This window comes from Lupinus angustifolius, unplaced genomic scaffold (assembly GCF_001865875.1).
Source record: "Lupinus angustifolius cultivar Tanjil unplaced genomic scaffold, LupAngTanjil_v1.0 Scaffold_168_19, whole genome shotgun sequence".
NCBI lineage: Eukaryota > Viridiplantae > Streptophyta > Magnoliopsida > Fabales > Fabaceae > Lupinus > Lupinus angustifolius.
The window spans coordinates 18083-37220 of NW_017726280.1; the positions used below are offsets into that span (position 1 = coordinate 18083).

At 32.2% G+C, this 19138-nt stretch overlaps 2 protein-coding genes across 5 annotated transcripts; one reads left to right on the plus strand and one right to left on the minus strand.

The window, feature by feature from the left end:
• Positions 1 to 400: 400 nt before the first annotated feature.
• LOC109340405 (40S ribosomal protein S16) lies at positions 401 to 1028 on the plus strand. The gene has a single exon (XM_019578094.1). It carries the CDS (start codon positions 443 to 445, stop codon positions 884 to 886), a length of 444 nt encoding a protein of 147 aa, XP_019433639.1. The 5' UTR covers positions 401 to 442; the 3' UTR covers positions 887 to 1028.
• A 5528-nt stretch (positions 1029 to 6556) lies between these two features.
• LOC109340403 (protein transport Sec1a-like) lies at positions 6557 to 18911 on the minus strand. 4 transcript variants are annotated; one of them, XM_019578091.1, is made up of 21 exons: positions 18733 to 18911; positions 17792 to 17847; positions 17606 to 17687; positions 16852 to 16930; positions 15777 to 15827; positions 15556 to 15652; positions 15432 to 15464; positions 13933 to 14058; positions 12653 to 12844; positions 12482 to 12565; positions 12293 to 12391; positions 12130 to 12206; positions 10376 to 10472; positions 9825 to 9950; positions 9624 to 9719; positions 8884 to 9003; positions 8574 to 8654; positions 7373 to 7575; positions 7179 to 7269; positions 7009 to 7062; positions 6557 to 6854 (listed from the first exon to the last, which is right to left on the minus strand). In XM_019578091.1, exons 1-21 carry the CDS (start codon positions 18794 to 18796, stop codon positions 6798 to 6800), a joined length of 1965 nt encoding a protein of 654 aa, XP_019433636.1. In that variant the 5' UTR covers positions 18797 to 18911; the 3' UTR covers positions 6557 to 6797. The 4 variants fall into 4 exon arrangements, with proteins under 4 accessions (XP_019433636.1, XP_019433635.1, XP_019433637.1 ...); XM_019578090.1 differs by having other exon boundaries at positions 7009 to 7098; positions 18733 to 18908; XM_019578092.1 differs by lacking the exon at positions 16852 to 16930 and having other exon boundaries at positions 7009 to 7098; positions 15777 to 15834; positions 18733 to 18909.
• Positions 18912 to 19138: the final 227 nt, after the last annotated feature.

Below are 19138 nucleotides of genomic sequence, written 5' to 3' on the forward strand. Positions count from 1 at the left end.
AAAATACATAAATAGTTTGTAGACTAATCATATTAAAGTTTTATACACTACTATATCACATAATCGTTAACATTTAAATAACAGTGACCGATGATAATCAATAATTTAATTTTTTTTTACAGATATATAGACATTAAACTTATATATTCATTTATAATATTATAGATATTAAACTTATATATTCATCTTACTTCTAAATTTACCTAAATACATACTTATTCTAATATACTTTATACACCTAAACTCACATAATATGTAGCAAGAAATTCACACATAATACGTAATTTGGATCGAGTAGGCTTCATATACCCAAGAATTTGAATTAAAAAAAAGCCCAATCACACTGTAAATGGGTCAAGAATCAAAAACCCTAATTTCCTTATCCATATATAAACCACCAAATCTCACAAACTCAGTATCCGAAGCACCATCATCATCATCAATGGCGACCACACAGGCAGCATTGGAGCAAGTACAATGCTTCGGTCGCAAGAAAACCGCCGTCGCCGTTACCTACTGCAAGCGCGGCCGTGGCCTCATCAAGATCAACGGTTCCCCAATCGAGCTCGTTGAGCCAGAAATCCTTCGTTTCAAAGCCTTCGAACCAATTCTCCTTCTCGGACGACACCGTTTCGCTGGCGTAGACATGAGGATTCGTGTCAAAGGTGGAGGACACACTTCACAGATCTATGCCATAAGGCAGAGCATTGCGAAGGCGTTGGTTGCGTACTATCAGAAGTATGTTGATGAACAATCGAAGAAGGAGATTAAGGACATTCTTGTTAGGTATGATCGTACTTTGCTTGTCGCTGATCCGAGGCGTTGCGAGCCGAAGAAATTTGGTGGTCGTGGTGCTCGTGCTAGGTTCCAGAAATCTTACCGTTGATTTTATTTATTTGTTATTGATATTTAAGATTATATGTTTTGTTATATTTGGATTGAGTTTGTTATTTCTCTAGACTTTTGAATACAATGTGGTTAATTTCTGTTGCATTTTGGATGTGTTCATTCACGAATGTTCAATAAGCGTTCTTGAAATAAGCTAAGAGGAGCTTATTTTGGATAAGTCTAGTCAAAATTAGTGAATGGATATTATATGTAGACTCTAAGCTATTTTGATAAGTTATTTACATTTCCATTTGTGCTATTTTTTTTATTGGATTTAGTTTTGGTTATATAGTTGTAGGATTAAGTGATTGTGTAAGGATTAGATTTAGATATGTTGCAGAAATTGGTTCAGTAGTGATTAGGGTTGTTTTGAATGCTTTTGTGTTAATTTTGTTACTGTTGGAAGTGATGAATGTGCAAATATATACCACTGTATCAATTGTGGTTCTCTGTTGTAAGTTAGGGATTTGATTTATTTAGTTGATGTATTGGTTTGGTACTCATGCATTCAATGGATTGAGTCTTTTTGGTTAACTGTATTTTAATTTAATCTGCTATAACTTGAGATTTGTACTAGAAATTAATAAAAGGATACTTCAGATGGTGCATAAGTGTATTGATCTTTTTATGTGATGTATTTTTTTGGTTATTAATGATAGAATTATTAGAAACTGATTTGTTTAATATATTAATTTTTTGAAGTTTTAATTTTCAATAAAAATGCTCCTGTTATATTGGGTTGCATTAAGGGTCAAACAAAAATAATGAGTAGATTGTTATGAGTCTGTAGCCTTTTATTCCGTAAACCAAGAGTCACTGTTAAGTTTTTGTTCACAACCTTTTAGAAAGCAGGTTTTTGTAACTGAGTTTTTCATTCTAAATTTACCTTCTTGGTTGAACTGAGGAGCTTGAATGAATGAGTTATAATGCATTTTCTGTCATCATATGATGTATAGCGTAAATGTTGTTTGTATTGTTGATACCTTTGGTTTGATTCTCACAACATTTGGGAATGGTTGTTCATTTATACATGCATTCTTCAATTTGGTTCTTATTTAAAGTTTGCACTCAAGGCGAATATTAGAATGTCCAAGCTATTATTTCAACTTTGTTTCATTTTGCAAGTCGCTAGGAAAATCTATGTACATGAATTGAATCATTATGTATGACCAAATAATTTGTTTTCTAGAGTAAAACGACACTTTTGGTTTCTTGATTGAGGGTGTGATTTGATGAAAAATGATCAAAACTATACTGACAGAAAATCCTTTGATACATGTATGATGTACAGTTCAAATTATTGATTAAGCAATTCTACATCTGCAATATGGCATTACAGTAGTAGGCAAAATTCTCTATTCCTTCTGTAGCCTTGTTGTTTCGTTATAGTGCTGTTTCTTTTACCAAGGATATAAATGTTTCCAATCTTTGGTGTTAATCATGAAGTAAATGCTGTAGTGAATTTGCTTGTGAATTAGTGTAAATGTCTTGAATGGGCTTATGGGCAGGTTCTGTGATTCTTATACGTTTGGTAAAATGACTATTAAATTGTGCTTAAATTGGTGAATGATGCAACTTTTGGTTGTCATGTTTTTAAGGTTATTAACAAGGAAAACCATGCTTTTGGATTTGGATGTCACTGTTGATATTCATAATCAATTTGATTATGGTTGTAAGATCCATATGCTACCTGTTCCATCTCATTCATTTCATCTTATGTGTGTTTCCTTTGTTTTATGATTGACCGTGTGGTGTCCCTTTAAAATTTAGACCTTATTGTTCCGGAAAGAATATGCCAAATTCTATTATTGGTGTTACTCTTCTATTGTTAATATCGGTTAATCTGCTTCTTGTGAACTCACAAAAAGGATATTGGACTGACACATCAGAATTTTGTTAATATTTAGAGTGTTATATTTATGTACTAATGGTGTAAATATTAATATGGATTATCATCTATCATTTATTTGTATTACTTTTATTTAAAAGTCAATGATTGAAAATGAATGATGGATAATGTAGGGAAAAGTATAAAAAAATTCTCACTTTGGTGCATACATATTTTTCCTTAGTTTTAAGGAAGAGCATTTTATTCAGATCCCCTAATGAGTTCTACCATTCCATCCACGGTCCAGTTTGCTAAACACAACTGATAACTATCTTTTGAACGGTTAATTATTGATCTTCGTAATTTTTTTTTTGGAACAGGATATTAATCCTTGGTTATTCAAAATAATAATTAGGACATGGAAGTTACCAACTTACCACATATGGTCCTTAATGTAGTGTGTTTTGGTTTTCGTCCCTACATGTTTATTGCCCATAATTAGCAATTAAATGTTGTTTTTTGTTTTGGTTTGGTCCTTATGGTTAGATAATCTCTTTTAAATGTTGATATGGCTAACAAAATAACATTGGTCCTTATGGTTCATTCTATTGCCTTGTTTCTTAAGGCTACTTTTCATTTTAGAAAAAGTTGGAGTGACATATTGATTCAATATCACATTAGAAAATTGTACAAATGCCAAATGCTAAGCTAGTGATGTAATCCTACTAAATGTGGAATTAAATGGTTAGTGCCACAGTCAAGGATAAGATATGAGTGATTACAACAATAGAAAACTCTCCATAAGAAATAAGATCGATCCTGATTTGATCCAAAACTTGGAGAAGACACTTTCAACCATTGAAAACCCTATTTTTTGTAGTAACTTATACCCTAATGGGCTAGGTGTTGTCCAGTCCAAACACTTATTAAAATAAAGAGTATAATATCAATATATTGACAGTGTAAAAATTTATACATAATCAATACATCATTTATGATATTTATTATTCATTTGTATTACTTTTATATAAGAGCCAATGATGATTGAAAATGAATGGTGAATAATGCAGTGATAGTGTAAAAAACTTTAACATTGTTATCTTTTTCTCTAAAATAAAATACTAGAATTGTAAAATATTGATAAAACATTAAAACTAATTAAAATTAACAATAGATATTCAGTTCAGTCCCTTTTCGACTTTTCCAGTTCGTGCCTCAAAAATTGAAAAACCTAAAATAGTTTTCAAAAATTTCAAATATGTGTCAAATTGTTTATTTTATTTTTAGCATAGACTACTAGTTTGATAATAAAAAGACTAATTTGACTCACATGAAATTTTTAAGACCATTTAAAGTTTTTTAGTTTTTAAGGGACCAACTGTTAAATTCAAAAAGCATGAAGGACTAAGATGAACATTTACTCTAAAATTAAACCCTAATGGCCTCGTAACTAGAGCAACAGTCTTATTGAATAAAAATACTTAAAATAAATACCTGAAATAGAATAAAATAAACTATAAATTAAGCATTAGTGCATTACATCTCATGCCTACTATAAGCTTCTTTAATCTATGTTCTTCTTAAGGATGGTCTTGTATTGGTTCTTGACTTCTCATCACCTAGTGATCAAAGCTATGGATGCATTTTGATAGTTGGGCAAAGTTTTGGCCTAACACTTTCTAGTTTCCATATCATCAACCACATGGGGTCGACTCACATCATTTTAGAAACGTGGTAAGGTTGGTGTATGCATTCAACTAGTCACATTAATAGTTAATGAAGATTTCCTAACGATAATGATAAAAAACTAAAAAATTTCAACACTTAGTTGAAGGAAGTGAACTTGGGGAGAAATTGAACTTTTCTTTCATTTGGTTGAGAAGAAAGAAAGAGCGGAGATAATAAAAACATGTGTGACCCATATAAAATCATTTCTCACCAAATGTGGAGAGAAAGTAGAGTGAAAAGAGATTGATGGTATGAAATGACAAATATAACATTTGTAACTCTCATTTATTAATACTTTTCCATTCTTTATGTTTTGAGGATATTTTTTATTTTTCAAATATAATATCCTTTTCCTATTAAATTTCATAGCTACAAAAAGTGATATATATTACTTATAAACCAATTATTAATAATTAAAGTATTACTTTATGCATTTTATGACATGCCAATTTTTTGTGGATAAAAGAATTTAATATGAAGATGTATTATTTTCCTTCCTTATGACAAAGACCAAAAAATTTCAACATTTAAGGATCAATCATGATACTTAAACTTTTAGGGAATACCAAAGCATCCTAAACTTTCAAGGGCAGAAGCTTAAACAAACCGCTTTTTATTTAAGATGATATCATGTATATTTTTGGTGACACAAAACATATAACTCAAATACAATTATTTATTGTTAGAGAAGCCATATAATTTTAGTTTTCACGAGCATAAGAATGTGAGTTCAAATGATAGTATTGATATGAGTATCTTGTAAGTAGTTAATGTATAACCTTTGTAAATATTTATAGAGTTGAGGCTTGTTTTGAGCATAGTAAGCCATCGGAATTGAAATCACGTGAACTTGTAAGTCATAAAAAAGTGAGCCTAAGGTGAGCTTATAGTATATCTTAAAGGGGAGGGAGAGAAAAGATTGGAATTGGAAAGTTTGTATTTGAAAAATTGCCAATTATCAAAATGTCTATTAACAATAATATTGACAGTTCGTAGCAGAGATTATTGACGAGGGAACAATGTGTAAGCCAATAATTGGTTCAGTTAAGTTCAGCCAATAATTGGTTCAGTTAAGTTCAGTCAATCACGATTAATGTAAGTTCAATTGGAGAATTATGAATACAACTATTTCAATCATATTTACAATATTTTGTACGACTAATACGAGTAAAGACATATTTAGTAAAATTTTGATTATTAGAATGTCATAGTTATCAGAGCATGGTGCTATCCCAAAGGAATCAACCAAAGATTAAATGAGTTAAGGGACACACAAAAATTTGTCTGAAAAATACTATTTGGAGGATAAGAGAATATATCATACTTGGAGAAACCGATAAATACTACAAATGTTTAACTTTTAAACTTTTCATTTGATTCATATAAAATCAGTGGTGGGATGCCACATTAAAATTGGGGAGGCAAATTTTAGCACATCCAAATATATTTTTCAATCTAGATGAAATGTTTATTACAACAAAATGATTTGGAAAAGAAATATTGAAATTGAAGAAAAAGAAAACTAAACTGCCATTCAATCAGTATGTGAAGGTATTTGGGGAGGACAATGATTCTTTGTTTTAGAATTTTACTTCCCCATATCCCTATCCAATCAAATTTCATAAAATAATATTAAAATATTAATTTTTTTTTAACTTTTCTTTTTAATTAAATGAAATTTTCTAATTGACTTAAGACACAAAATAAAACATGAATAATAACATGTGATTTCTATCGATTCGGTGAGAAGGGTGCTGCTCCTCAGCCCCAATGGTCTCCCTTAATGTTGTTTATATTGTCATTATAAATTTTCTAGTCTTTATTGACTATATATTCCCCTTTTATTGATTCATTTTTTATTTGATAACCCCTATTTCCGAGGTCATTTTCTTTAATAATATGACAACACCATTATTAAAAAATGCTAAGAATTTTGTACAAACAAGCAATCAAAATTAATCTTCATCTATGTTTCTTCGCATAATATACTCAGCCTTAAATACAGGAGACTATGAAAGGTGTAAAAACATAAAATAAAAATTAGATACTTTATACTCTTTCACTCATCAAAGTATCCTTCTTTCACATACAATGCACATGAAAAATATGCAAACTTCTTAATATCCGTATCACATGTATTTCATATACCAATGTGTTGTGGAGTTTTGTAAAAAAAATGCATGACATAAGTAATTAAAGTATTGCTGAGAATTCAAAAGGCAAAATTAGTGTAAAACAAGAAGGCTCATTCACTCCTTCTGAAGATGGCATAAACTTTCTAATGTCTAAGCCATGAGTACATATATAAATAGATACATCAAGATATGGCGAACCTGCTTGCAGCTAGCATTCTTCAAAACATCTTGAGACCGTCCATTGCCATATGAGGTTCACACAATAACTTCAACTTCTGAAGAAAATTAACGATAAATCGACACAGTCAATATATGTTAGGCAGCTTATTAGAAATTAAGCTATTCGACAGAACTCGAGAAAGAATTTGAAATATCAACAAGTATTAGTCATTATGAGAGAAATCGAGACAGTGAATAAGGACTTATTACCGTAAGAAATTGTGGAGGATCATCAATAGAAGAAGAACCTAGGATTATTTCCCTCTTTAGTTTTGTTGTCATTTTGTGGCAAACACGTAGCTGAAAAATAAAATACAAAAATTCTGAGATTACAATTGACACATTCAGGAAATATTTACCGATTCTTGATCATATTCTACCTCGGATCTAGTTGCTCCACCGATAATAAACACAAAGATTCGCTTTCCCATCTTCTTGAAATCAGCAGTCACATTCTTCAAAGTGGAGTCACTATTATAGGGAAAAGGTATTAGTTGAGGACAGACACAATCCGTTGCAAATTGCAGTTAATTAGTAAAGAACCAAATTTTAGTTGAGGTAATAGTTATGTCACCTTGAGTATCCATCATCAGAAGAACGAGGCCGTGCCCAGTTTGCTGTTCTCCTAGATCTCATGGAATGAGGAGCAGTAGTTGGAGCCGTCTGGGTGCGTTGCTTGCTTCTAACAGAGCCCTCTGTGACAATAGGACTTGGCTCATTTTTACATGAGTAGTCGCTCTTTGGTAATTCACCCTTATTGAGATTTTGAATGAGCTCCTGCCAGATGTAAGGCCATTTATATTTTGACCAAATTCGTTAGTAAAGCAAATAAGATTTGAAGCTGGTGTTGCAGTGTTTAAGCAAACAAAAAGATTTCCTATGCAATCCCCTTCTTCATAAGTAAGTGACAACAAGAAATAAGTCCTACTGTATGAATAGGACTTTAACAAAGGAAGTGATCAATCTCAATCATTCTTTAATGAACGAGAATTACTTTCATGTATTTTTCTTTGGTTAAAAGAGAAGAAATGACTGCAGCTTGTTACTAATATTTGCCAGATTAACCTTTCCACTGTGCCTTCAACATTTTACATCAACTTGCTACACCCAATTCACTCAACAAGAATAATTTTACTTAAATAGAGGAAATAATGTAACTTTGAAGTACTTACCTAAGCTCTCTTAACTCTAGAAAATGCTACATATTGCAGATAACCTCAGTACCAATCTATAAAATAAATAACCAAACATATAAATAGATAGAACATTACCCGGCAATCAGAGATTGGATACCAACTAATATGACGATACAAGGAAAACATTCACTTAAGATTTTAGCCTAGCTTATATAGCTCATTTAGATTGAAGTTTGCTACTGCTTCGTGCATATACGGGCTAGTGAGAATTGACATCATATGTCAAGAAATCACAATATGTGAGGAGGCTAGTTTTTTCAACACATCAAGTATAAGGTAGAGAGAAAAATCTTTCTAACATATAATTTTAAACTTGATTAGAAATTTAAAGTACATAGAAGGTATGTTTTACCAAGACATGGGAAATTAGGCAGATCAACCATTTTATCACTGTCTTTAAATTATTTAGATCATAAATTGAATGACTAGGGAGGTCAAGTTCTTAATTTAACTCCCATACCCAAGAACACCCCCTCCAAAAAATAATATAAAAAAGAGAGAAAAAAATCAGGTCATTTGACGTGTCATGTTTTAAGCACAAAGTTTGGCAAGCAAAGCTGGCATGATCTTTAATCATACCTCTATCATGGGATAAAATCGAAATAGTTGCCACGTTTCTTCTTCTTCTTCAGTACGATCTTTGCGTGCTGCTTGCTTTGTCTATACAAGAAAAAAACTTTTTACAGATAATTCAGTGCACACATGAAAGCATTTTTTAATATATTACCCATTGTCTAAAATATCCAAAATTCTAAACAAAGAGGAATCAGCAGTTTGTATATTTTTTGATTACTGTGATTTCCTCCCTGCAAACTCCATACTTCACACATTCTCTCTCTCTCTCTCTCTCTCTCTTTACTTCTATAAGCATGACTAAATGCAACTTTACCTTCTGGTTACTGAACTTGAGTGAGAAACTACCAGTAGCAGGTGACTTCTTGTTTGATGATCCCGCCAGCATTTGCATATTACTGATAACTTTCATGTCATCAGGTGATAGTTTCGCCAACTGATTAAATAAACAAAACAATCAACATAATATACGCAATTCTAGTACAAAATTCTATAATGCTTGCTTATGGTAAAGATAGTTTCGCCAACTGATTAAATAAACAAAACAATCAACATAATATACACAATTCTAGTACAAAATTCTATAATGCTTGCTTATGGTAAACTCTTTTTTCTTTGACTTATAAGATTGGAAATTTTATAATAGTTGATAGATGCTGATGCCTGGAAATCAGATTGGATTTCAGAAATCAAATATCATAATGTGACAGGCAATCTTTTTTGTCCTGTTTCTTAGACAACCCAACTAGGTTTATACAGAAGCATGTTAACAAAAAACCACATATGCGAAGATCATTTACAAATTTTAAAAATGACAAATGAATATAGAGAGAGTCAAAGTTAGGTGCAGTCATACAGATGTTCAATTCAAGGAATTCAACCTATTAACCTTCAGAAGAATATGAATCCTATCAGAAAGATTAATATCTTGTATTACAAATTGGATTTATGAAGAGAAGGAATATGAAGCTTATTTTCAAATTGTAGTTGTAACAAAGAAACATAATTAGGAGAATACAAAAGAATCATGTACAATTCATAGGGGTTGACAATGACCTGCATTAGCTTTGTAGCCTTATCACCCTCAAACTTTTCCGGATAGACTGATGCATAAATCATCAACAGCCGCAACTTATATTCAGGATTTGTATTCTGCTTTTGGCCAAAAAGAAGAAGATACATTTAGTAAAGGAGGTGTATGTTGTGTTGAAATGGAACTAAAATTAATTAATCAGAAATATGCCTTCACTATAAGACCTGCTTTGTTCTTAAAAAGTTAATAACGTCCTTAGCTCCAGCATCTCCAAAAACAAGATCTTGTTCCAACTGTCCAAGCTCTCGAAGTTCAGTTTCTCTGATAATTTTGTTTATCTTTCCAGCTATCTGTATTGAATTAATCAAGCACAGTGGTCAGCAGTGGATTGCCTGTATTATGATATTTTGTAATTGTATGTTACTGTGTGTGTTCACTAAGGTCACACACTCTTGTCTTTATAATATTGGATGGGGTTTCAAGAATAGTATCTGGTGATATTAATGCGTATCGATCTCTGATTTTTGCATGTATTAAATGTGCTATTTCTAACAGCCTGCTTCTCTAAGACAATGCATAAAACACATTTATTTGGTTGTGATCATTATCAACTTCAAAGAGACATATATTACAGCTCAGCATGAGTTCTCAAAAAAATGTCATTTGGTTCCTCTTACATTCTATTACCATTTTTCTTAAGCTGCAAGCAATATTATTCCTAAACAACCATACAGAAAATTTAAGGACAATGAAAGTAAAATGCAAAAAGAATCACCTCTACATGGAGAGAAATCTTCTCCACTTGCTCAGTATATTGGGGCAATGCCTGAACCATTTTTTGCAAATCACGTGTTGATAACTCACTGCCATCTCTGCAGATAATAAAATTTATATGTTAAAAGTTCATGGCACTCAGGGGCAGAACTAGGTATGCCAAAAAGAGGTAGCCAACCCTTCCCCATGTTTTTCTAATACAACTCATTGATATATTATATATATTTGCTTCATGTTATACTTGACATGCTCTACGAATAGATTTTCACCCGTGTCTATTTTTTCTGGTTCCATCCCTGATGGCACTGGAGCCATGATCAAGTATAAATTGTTGAGGATTAAAGTCCTACAAAATAACATGTTAGGAGAAGGCCTAAAATGGGCGGCCCAGTGTATGAATGGATTTATCAAGTATAAATGGTTGAAGGAGAAAGCTGAGTGGATTTATTAATTTAACTATATCCTCTAAATAAATCTTTGCACTAATTCTCCTAACACGGAAATCTCATTAGGCTTAAAGAATTGATAAATTACAAGATCACCTATTCTTTGCAGAAAATTGATATAAGTATAATTGATGAGGGCAAGGATTGGACTCTTAAATATTCGCTGAAAAAAACTTTGGTATAGTATTCCCGAACTAAATCGAGAACTATTTTGTAATTTTCCCTTTAGTTAATATATCTAGAATGCATAATCTGCAATCTTTTTACTAGTTATTAGATATATGATAAAGAAAGATCAGAGGGAGAGCCGGGGCAGCCTATGTTGTTGCTTGGGGGCAGTGGTTCCCTCCCTCAACTTTTTAAGACATAAAAACTCAAGATTTTTTTGTGAGACTAACCCTAGTGTGTGCTGGTTAGGTAATGCTGGGCGATTTTAGGTTGGGAACTTTCTCTTGATTAGCATGTTTTTCTGATATAGCTGTTACGCTTTTGGAGAGAACCATTTTTTGTATGATTTGTGAAAGTGAATAACTCTGGACAATATTCTTCTTTATATTAGGTTTTAAGTGCTCAATACAACTATACAAGTAGCAGAAAATATTCAAGATGTTATCACTTGTCAAGTTGTCACAGGAATGTTATACCACTTTTTTAGGATCACTGGTTTAGGGAACCAATGCATCACGGAAAAGGCTGTTATTTTGGTAATTAGTTTCATATTTGGCAATAGTGGTACTATGAGATCAACTAGGAATTTCTAAAATATTCAAATAATTTACAGTTTAAAGATCAAGCTATAATGAAGGATCATAATGAAATCAGGAAAATAAGAGGAGTGAAGGACAACCTACTTGCCAAAATTAATTTTAAGAAAATCGACAAGAACAACCTAAACTCAATTCTTACAGTTCAAGACAACCAAATATGTCCCTTCAAATGGCCATAATTATAACTCATAAACCAATTAATCCATCCTATGAGAAATGGACTCATCCCTTGACTGAAGTATTAACCATCGGGAGGAATTTCAATAACATTTATAATTACCTATTTTATCATCAGGGCAATTATACTCTCATTAACTACATTCCACATTTATGATATTCCAAATCTTATTACCTAAGCCTAAGTCCTAACAATCAAAATATTTCACACACAAAGATAAGGTTTAAACTTTAAAGCCATGGAAACTGAAGGCTAGGTAAATTAACAACGAAAATACAGTGAAAACTAGGACTTTAATCTGGCAGGCATTTCATGAAATGGCCAAAATTTTGAATAAAATAAGGACAAAAGTGGCAGTGCGAACCTTCCACTTTGTTGGATTTGTGCAGCTTTGTTCTTTGACACAAAGTTGGTAAACTTTTCATGCAGTCTTTCACTAGCCTGGTATTTGAGGTGGTAAAAGAGCATTGACATTTCATTCTAAATATATCTGCATGTGAACTAATAACAGAGTGAATGAGGCGTACATCTGCTATATGTGTATGGCGAAGTTCAAGCCAGACTGGATCATGGTCTTCTAGAAGGACCTCCTTTTGCTCAGGCTGACCCCCTGTTTTGCTGGGAACCTAAATTGAAACATATGTAAATTAAATAGGAATCAGCCAAACGCAAAATATTTGTCCACACGAGGAAGGGGAATGAACAGAAAGTCATACCTCATGCATATATTTATTTCCGCTCATATTCAACAAATCATGGCACATAGCATCATAGGTCCATTCATGAATTACTGGAGCAATCTGTGATGTTGATTCAATACATTTATCAAAAGGTGAGATTTTAAGATATAAAAGGAAATATTAATAATGAAGAGAAATATTTTTAACCTGGTCCATTGATCTATCAACAATGAGGAGGTCACATGTTTCATTTTGTGGAAAGTTGGGAATAGTAGACTTATACTTAGAAACCATGTCCCAAACAGCATTAGCAAGCTTGGTAGGAACTAATTCACGAGCTGAAAATGGTGTAGACTCGTCACTTTCCTTTGCAGAACGATACCACACATTTGGTAATTCCTAGTAAGATAAGAACATCAGGATACACTGAAAAGTCAACTTATATTCCTTTGAAAAATGAAGAGGATATTATATGATTCCAGCTAGTTTTTCTGCAAGAGTTCATGCATTAAGAAACAATGAAGAGAAAAAGGGCTTATCTAATAATTTTTGTGAACACCAGATTATAGTATAAAAGGCAGACAGTACAACACAAAATACATGAGTTTCAGTAAACATCAGTTTTGAATTCAACATTTGAAGTTTACAAGTCCAAGACATAGCATACTTTTCATGTGATGTAACTATAAGGAAAAAAGATAGTGTTAAGTAGAAAACAATAACTAAGTTTCATTTGGGAAAAATCAATGAATGAGCATTAGTGAATGAGTCAAACCGTTTGGTCTTACAGATTTTTGCAAATTAGACGAAGGTAAAAAATTAATTAAGACATACCTATGATAGAGAACAGAACAAAATTAAGGATAATTCTGAATAGTATGAGACGAAGCCCGTAGGCATTCTTAGCTTACTTTATTTCCTATTCTTAAAATTTCTCTGCCTAATAATACCAATGGACAATTTTAAACAACTTGATAAAAATTTGTCATACATTTAATACAAAGATAAATCATACAACATAGCAATGCTCTAAAATTAAAGGAGAATCCAGTGCAACTCTTATATTAGAATTTGGAAAACATGCAGTTGAGATTTAACACTGTTCACATATCTTGATCTACCATAATATGTTGAAGCCTTGAACTGAAATAATGGAAAAAAGTAACAGAGTTTGTCACAAATAGGCAAGGACAATGGGGTACTGAGGTCCCCTCGGGACTCAAAGGTAGTAAGTACTTTCTGCTAAAAAATAACTTAGATATACACCAAGAGATGCTATGCCAACCCCAACATTGCATGAAGATTAGAAAAGGTACATAAAAATATGTGAAAGTGGAAAGAAAGAAGCAGAAAGTCATGACTTAATAATAAGTACTTATTATAACTCCAACCATCTTACTGTCTCTTGTTACAATGAGGGATACAAGTAGTCAAATATAATCTTGATCTACTCAATTACAAATATAGAACGTGAGGTATAAGAATACCTTCAATGAAGCAAAAACTGTAGCTATTCGAATTGCCATATTATTCATCGAGGTATTAAATCTGCGAGTATTCTCTATATTTCCATAAAGTTCTTCCAGTGCTGTTTCTTGATCAGTGATAAACGCCTGCATAGTAGACAAATCAAATTATTTTTCTAATTTAAAACACTGTTACAAAGTCAAGGCAATTCTGCACTTAAAAATATAATAACAAATGCCAAACTTAGTTGGACAAGTGAAACTTCTTTGTATAGTAAAGGGAGTCAGGGACATTCAGACAGTTCATATCGGTTCACTTGGGCGTGATATGCAAGAATTTAAGGAGAATTACATGCTTAGAGCATTCCCACTCAGTATAAAACAAAACCAATTACTTATACATGCTCCTGAGTCAGATTTGAACCTATTCTTTTTAAGCATGCATGCATGTACCCTACTTCAATCTTCAGAAGGTCAAACTTTATCTAAGCAAACATATGTCTGATTACATGCATGAATACACAAGCATTACTGCATGTACAGGTTGAAGCATATCTACATTTCATGAATTGACAAGTGGATTTCCAGTGGTTTACTTTAATCCCACTCTACAAATTTGGGCTTCCATTTATCCGGTATACAACACTAATAAAAGCTTCACTTGCATTATTCTATTTTATGTTCTTTTCCTAGTACCATAATTGGCATTCATGACCAATCCCTTCAAATTTTCCTTTCGGAAGGGCTTATTTATGTGTCTGTGTGAGCGCATGCATGAATATATACACATCCTATACAATAGTTAATAAGGATCCATATCATAAGGTTTTACAAGCTTTAAACCAAATTGGTATGCATGATCATGGACATTAAGGAATTGATATTTTCTCACTTCACTTATCTGATTATTTTCCAAAATCAATCTCTAATTCTTTACATTCATGAATGCAATGAATTTTTTTATAGGAAAAATAGTCATCATGTAAGAAAAGCCAACAGGCACGAGTTATCAACAGTTGCACCCTGGCAGCTAACAGGTGTTCCCCAAAAGCAGAGCATTATTATGTTGGGCATTAAGAGAGCAGCAATAACATAGACTATTACCATATAGGTCAAACTTACGTGGACTTGCATTTCTTATTTAGTTGTTAACGTATTTATTTATTTCTTATCTTACGTAATTTATGAACCTTGAAGGATTTGAAATCTTAAATTTGATGAGAATTGGGAACATTTCTAAATTTAGATGTGGAAATTTGAAAAGGAATAAACCAAGCTTGGGATCATTGACAAAATCGTGCACTTAGGAATTTCTCTTATAAATAAGTAAAGCTCGCTCAGATAGTTGTGCTTACATATTAGACACTAAATTTATATATTAGGACTTATGATACTGCAGACTGAGATTAGGAAGGTTAACAGACTTAACTATTAATAAATTAGGAAAAGAGATTAATATCTTCTGCGAGCAAGATATGTTGCCATAAACTGAAACATGAAACAGTTTTATCATCGCGTACCTGGCTATCTATCGGGAAGTATTCCAAATTCATCTGAAAATAAAACCAAGAGTAGATTTAGTCAAAATCAATTTGATAACGATTACAAGCTGATAACCATGTAGAAGAGGAATAAAATCTTGACCTCTCTCAATGCACCTATGCGAGGTAAGACACTTGTATCACTCTTGATATGGTTTACAAGTTCCTTTGGGATTGGTGAACTAAAAAATACGTAGGCTCTGGAACATTGCAAGGAAAATAAAGGCAGCCCAAAAGTAAAGTGAAACAATCAGTTTGGTCTGAAGTTAAGCTTATAAAAGATGAAACTACTAAATTCGAGGAAAACTAGAATTCTTTCCATACTTCTTGTATAGGGGCTCCCTTCCTGACATATCAGACAAGAACATGACCACACTGCATGCTAGCAAAAGATATGTTTAATATGGATAAAATTATGCAAGTGAAAATAGAAAGTAAAAATAGAGGAAAAAGGAAAGTTAAAAAATAATGCTAGGAAGAAGAGGCAGAAGTTTGGGTTAAAATAGTTCATTTTTTTAGAAATGAAATATTAGAAATATGATTCAACTCTGAATTTTTTATGGAACAATTTCTATGTATCAAGTTCTAGCACTTTTCAACTTTTAAATATCTTAAACCATTGCAGATTATAATCACACATCCAAAATAGGCAACGAACAAATCTGATTTAACAGAAATTGTATTTTTGGAGTAAATTTTCAAGTTGTTTTGTCGGAGTAGGCATTAAAGTGTGTTTATATAACTATACTCTGGTCTGTTATCCTTGATTTTACCATAATTCGGATGAAAAGAAACTTTCATCACTGATGGAATAGCATTGGAAGATTCCAGCTTGATCCTACCACATTATTTCTTCTAAATTTTATTTTCCACTATGACTCTCTTCCCTCTCCCAATTAAGACCCATATTTCCGTCCTTAAATTAAAGAAAAACCTATTATTACCTACCCAAATTTGACAATATATCTCAACATACCTCTTACAAACAACTTCGTTATAGCAAGGAATTAAAACTAATTCTCTAGATAAGGTCCTACTTTATAAAGCTTGATAAACACATTGTATGAAATAGTTGAACTAAATAATGAAAGAAATCATAAATATCTGATATATTGAGATTGAAATTGGTGAAAATAAAGAAGCAAACACACAAGCTAACTATACAAACTACACATACTTGCAATGCAAGTGTGGAAGTTGCGATATTAATGCTAACAAAACGTACTTCCTTTTGTTCAAATAGCATCGATGAGTTAAACAGTGATGATATAATCCTTGGAAATCCCGATTCATTCTTTCATAAAGGAAGACTTCTTAGAGAATAAAAATTATTTAGCTTTCATATGACTTTTTATATCAGTCATAGACAAAATTGAAATTCATAACTAAATAACATTACTTCTCTTTCGAAGGCTGGATGAAATAAACAGCATCCATAGATGGTAATGGTTGCCTTCGCCGGAAAAGGTCTTCCACCACTGCAATGAGATGGCAATAGGTTATACTATACCAATATTCTAAGAGTAACCACAGAATAAAGATGCAGTAAAGTTGGTTCAGAATATCAAGGAAAACTAAAAAAACATACAAAGAAGTAATCTAATGAAAAAATTTCAAATCCAAATGAGCTTTACAAATATGCACTACCAATTGGAATGGAAAGGACTACAGTTGAAAAAAGGCATATTTAGTAACATCGTGTGTAATATGATATATTGGCTTAGTGAAAGTGAAATATTTGTGTAAATGAGTTCTTTTGCAGTCAATTAAACAGCATATACACTGACAACCACTCCAATCTCAATGCCTGATTTTCTAAAATTCTTGGAAGTAGGGCAGTGATAATATTTTCTTAAGGTCTGTTTGCAAATTTATTTTGGAGGGAAAAGAAGAGAAATGGAAGGCTTGAGAGTCATCTTACAAGTGTGTTTCATGACTCTCAATCCTTTCATTTCCCTCTATTACCCTCCAAAAACCAAGTTGTAAACAGACCCTAAGTGTTTGGCCATATGATAATGAGAGGTGCTTCTTATAAAGTATGTGAGATCCAATCCTTAACAAATTTCACTGCTACCATCAGTTAGAGCAAATGGTTTCTTAAAGAAGAAAAGGCAGAGCAAGATATAAACTAGAAAAGGCTGTATAATTCGTACAGGAAACTTCTTGGTCAGTGATATCTGCCATTTTACATGAATGTGACATAACTTTGACAGTGACTTTATCCATTATAAGCACCTGCCGGAATTAGAAAAGAAATGTCCAACTTGAATTAAGTCAACATGAGATGCAAAAATAAAGTAACATGTGGAAGAAGTGCAAAATATCCATATAAAAGACACCTTCCATGCTTTCGAATCCCCGGACCTTGCCGATCTAAGCATTTCGTACAATAACCCTGAGCATTCAACCACAAAGAAAGATTATGAAACAAGTCACGATAGTGAAGTCAACACATGCACATCATATTAATTAATTTTTCTCTACTATTTTGAACAGGGAAGGTTAAATTTTTAGCTAAACAGATAAAAGCAATAAAAAACGTTTCACATGCTAAACACTGAAATGAATTCTGAAAACCAAAGTTATTCTAGATTTAATTTGGTCTAAAACTCTGCCATGCATGTGTATCACTTAGGATTATGATAATTTGAGTCGGGTAGACCCATTTAATGAAACAAAGCTCTCCTATAGCCTAATTTAGGTTCACAATATTCAAACCCTAAACCTTCCTTGTGTGAAATTGAGCTCATTTATAGTTTAACCAACCAAAATCGGTAAAAGTTATGAGATTTCTATTGAAAGTCTCTTCTACACTAGAAAGAGAAAAACTTGTGTGAAGACGCATTATGTAGACACAACCAAAAAAATATTGGCAACCCATTAAAATTTAATTCTAATTAAAATTTTATCGTAAATAAGTACTCTGGTAACACCAAATAACAAAAAATCAATTGTCTCTAAATATGACATGTGCATACCAATTTTTCTCACATCCGAAATCCCTACATTATTTAGCAACGAGTTAATTATTGGTTAACACTTAACAATGTGTAACGATTCCTTAACAAACCAATAAACTAACAATCAAATTGTTAGTACATTAACCAATAATTGAATCATTGTTATGGAATAATGTAATCGTTTTCATCGGTTCATTTAACGATAGAAACTAAAATGGAAACTCCAAATCTACATTTTCTATGTTTCTGAATAAAAATTAATCGAGAAACAAACGGAAAACGAAGGAAAATGAACAGAGAGAATGCGAAATGGATCTCACGATCGCGGCTTATTTGCTTGAAAGGCTTGTACTCAGTGGAAGTTTCGGAATCTGAGAACGACATCGTTAGAGGAAGTTTCTGAGATTTGAGTTCCGAATGCAGATTTGAGAAGTGAGAGAATGAGAGAGAACCGTTGGAATAGTTAGAGGAAGAAGAAGAGAGAGTAAGAGGGAAAAAGTCGTTACATGTTTGTGGCGGGGACGTGCGCTCTTAGTCAAAACCACGTTCCTTTTTATTTAGCTTTAATTAAGTTTTTAGTCCCAACAATACCATGATCTAATATCATAAGACTCTTCTAAATTTTTATAAATATGAAAAGTTAAAATATACCACTTGATAGTAACACTTATTAGAAGGGACAAACATACATTCTAAAGAAGATTAGTTCATCGCCTTAAAGGTAAA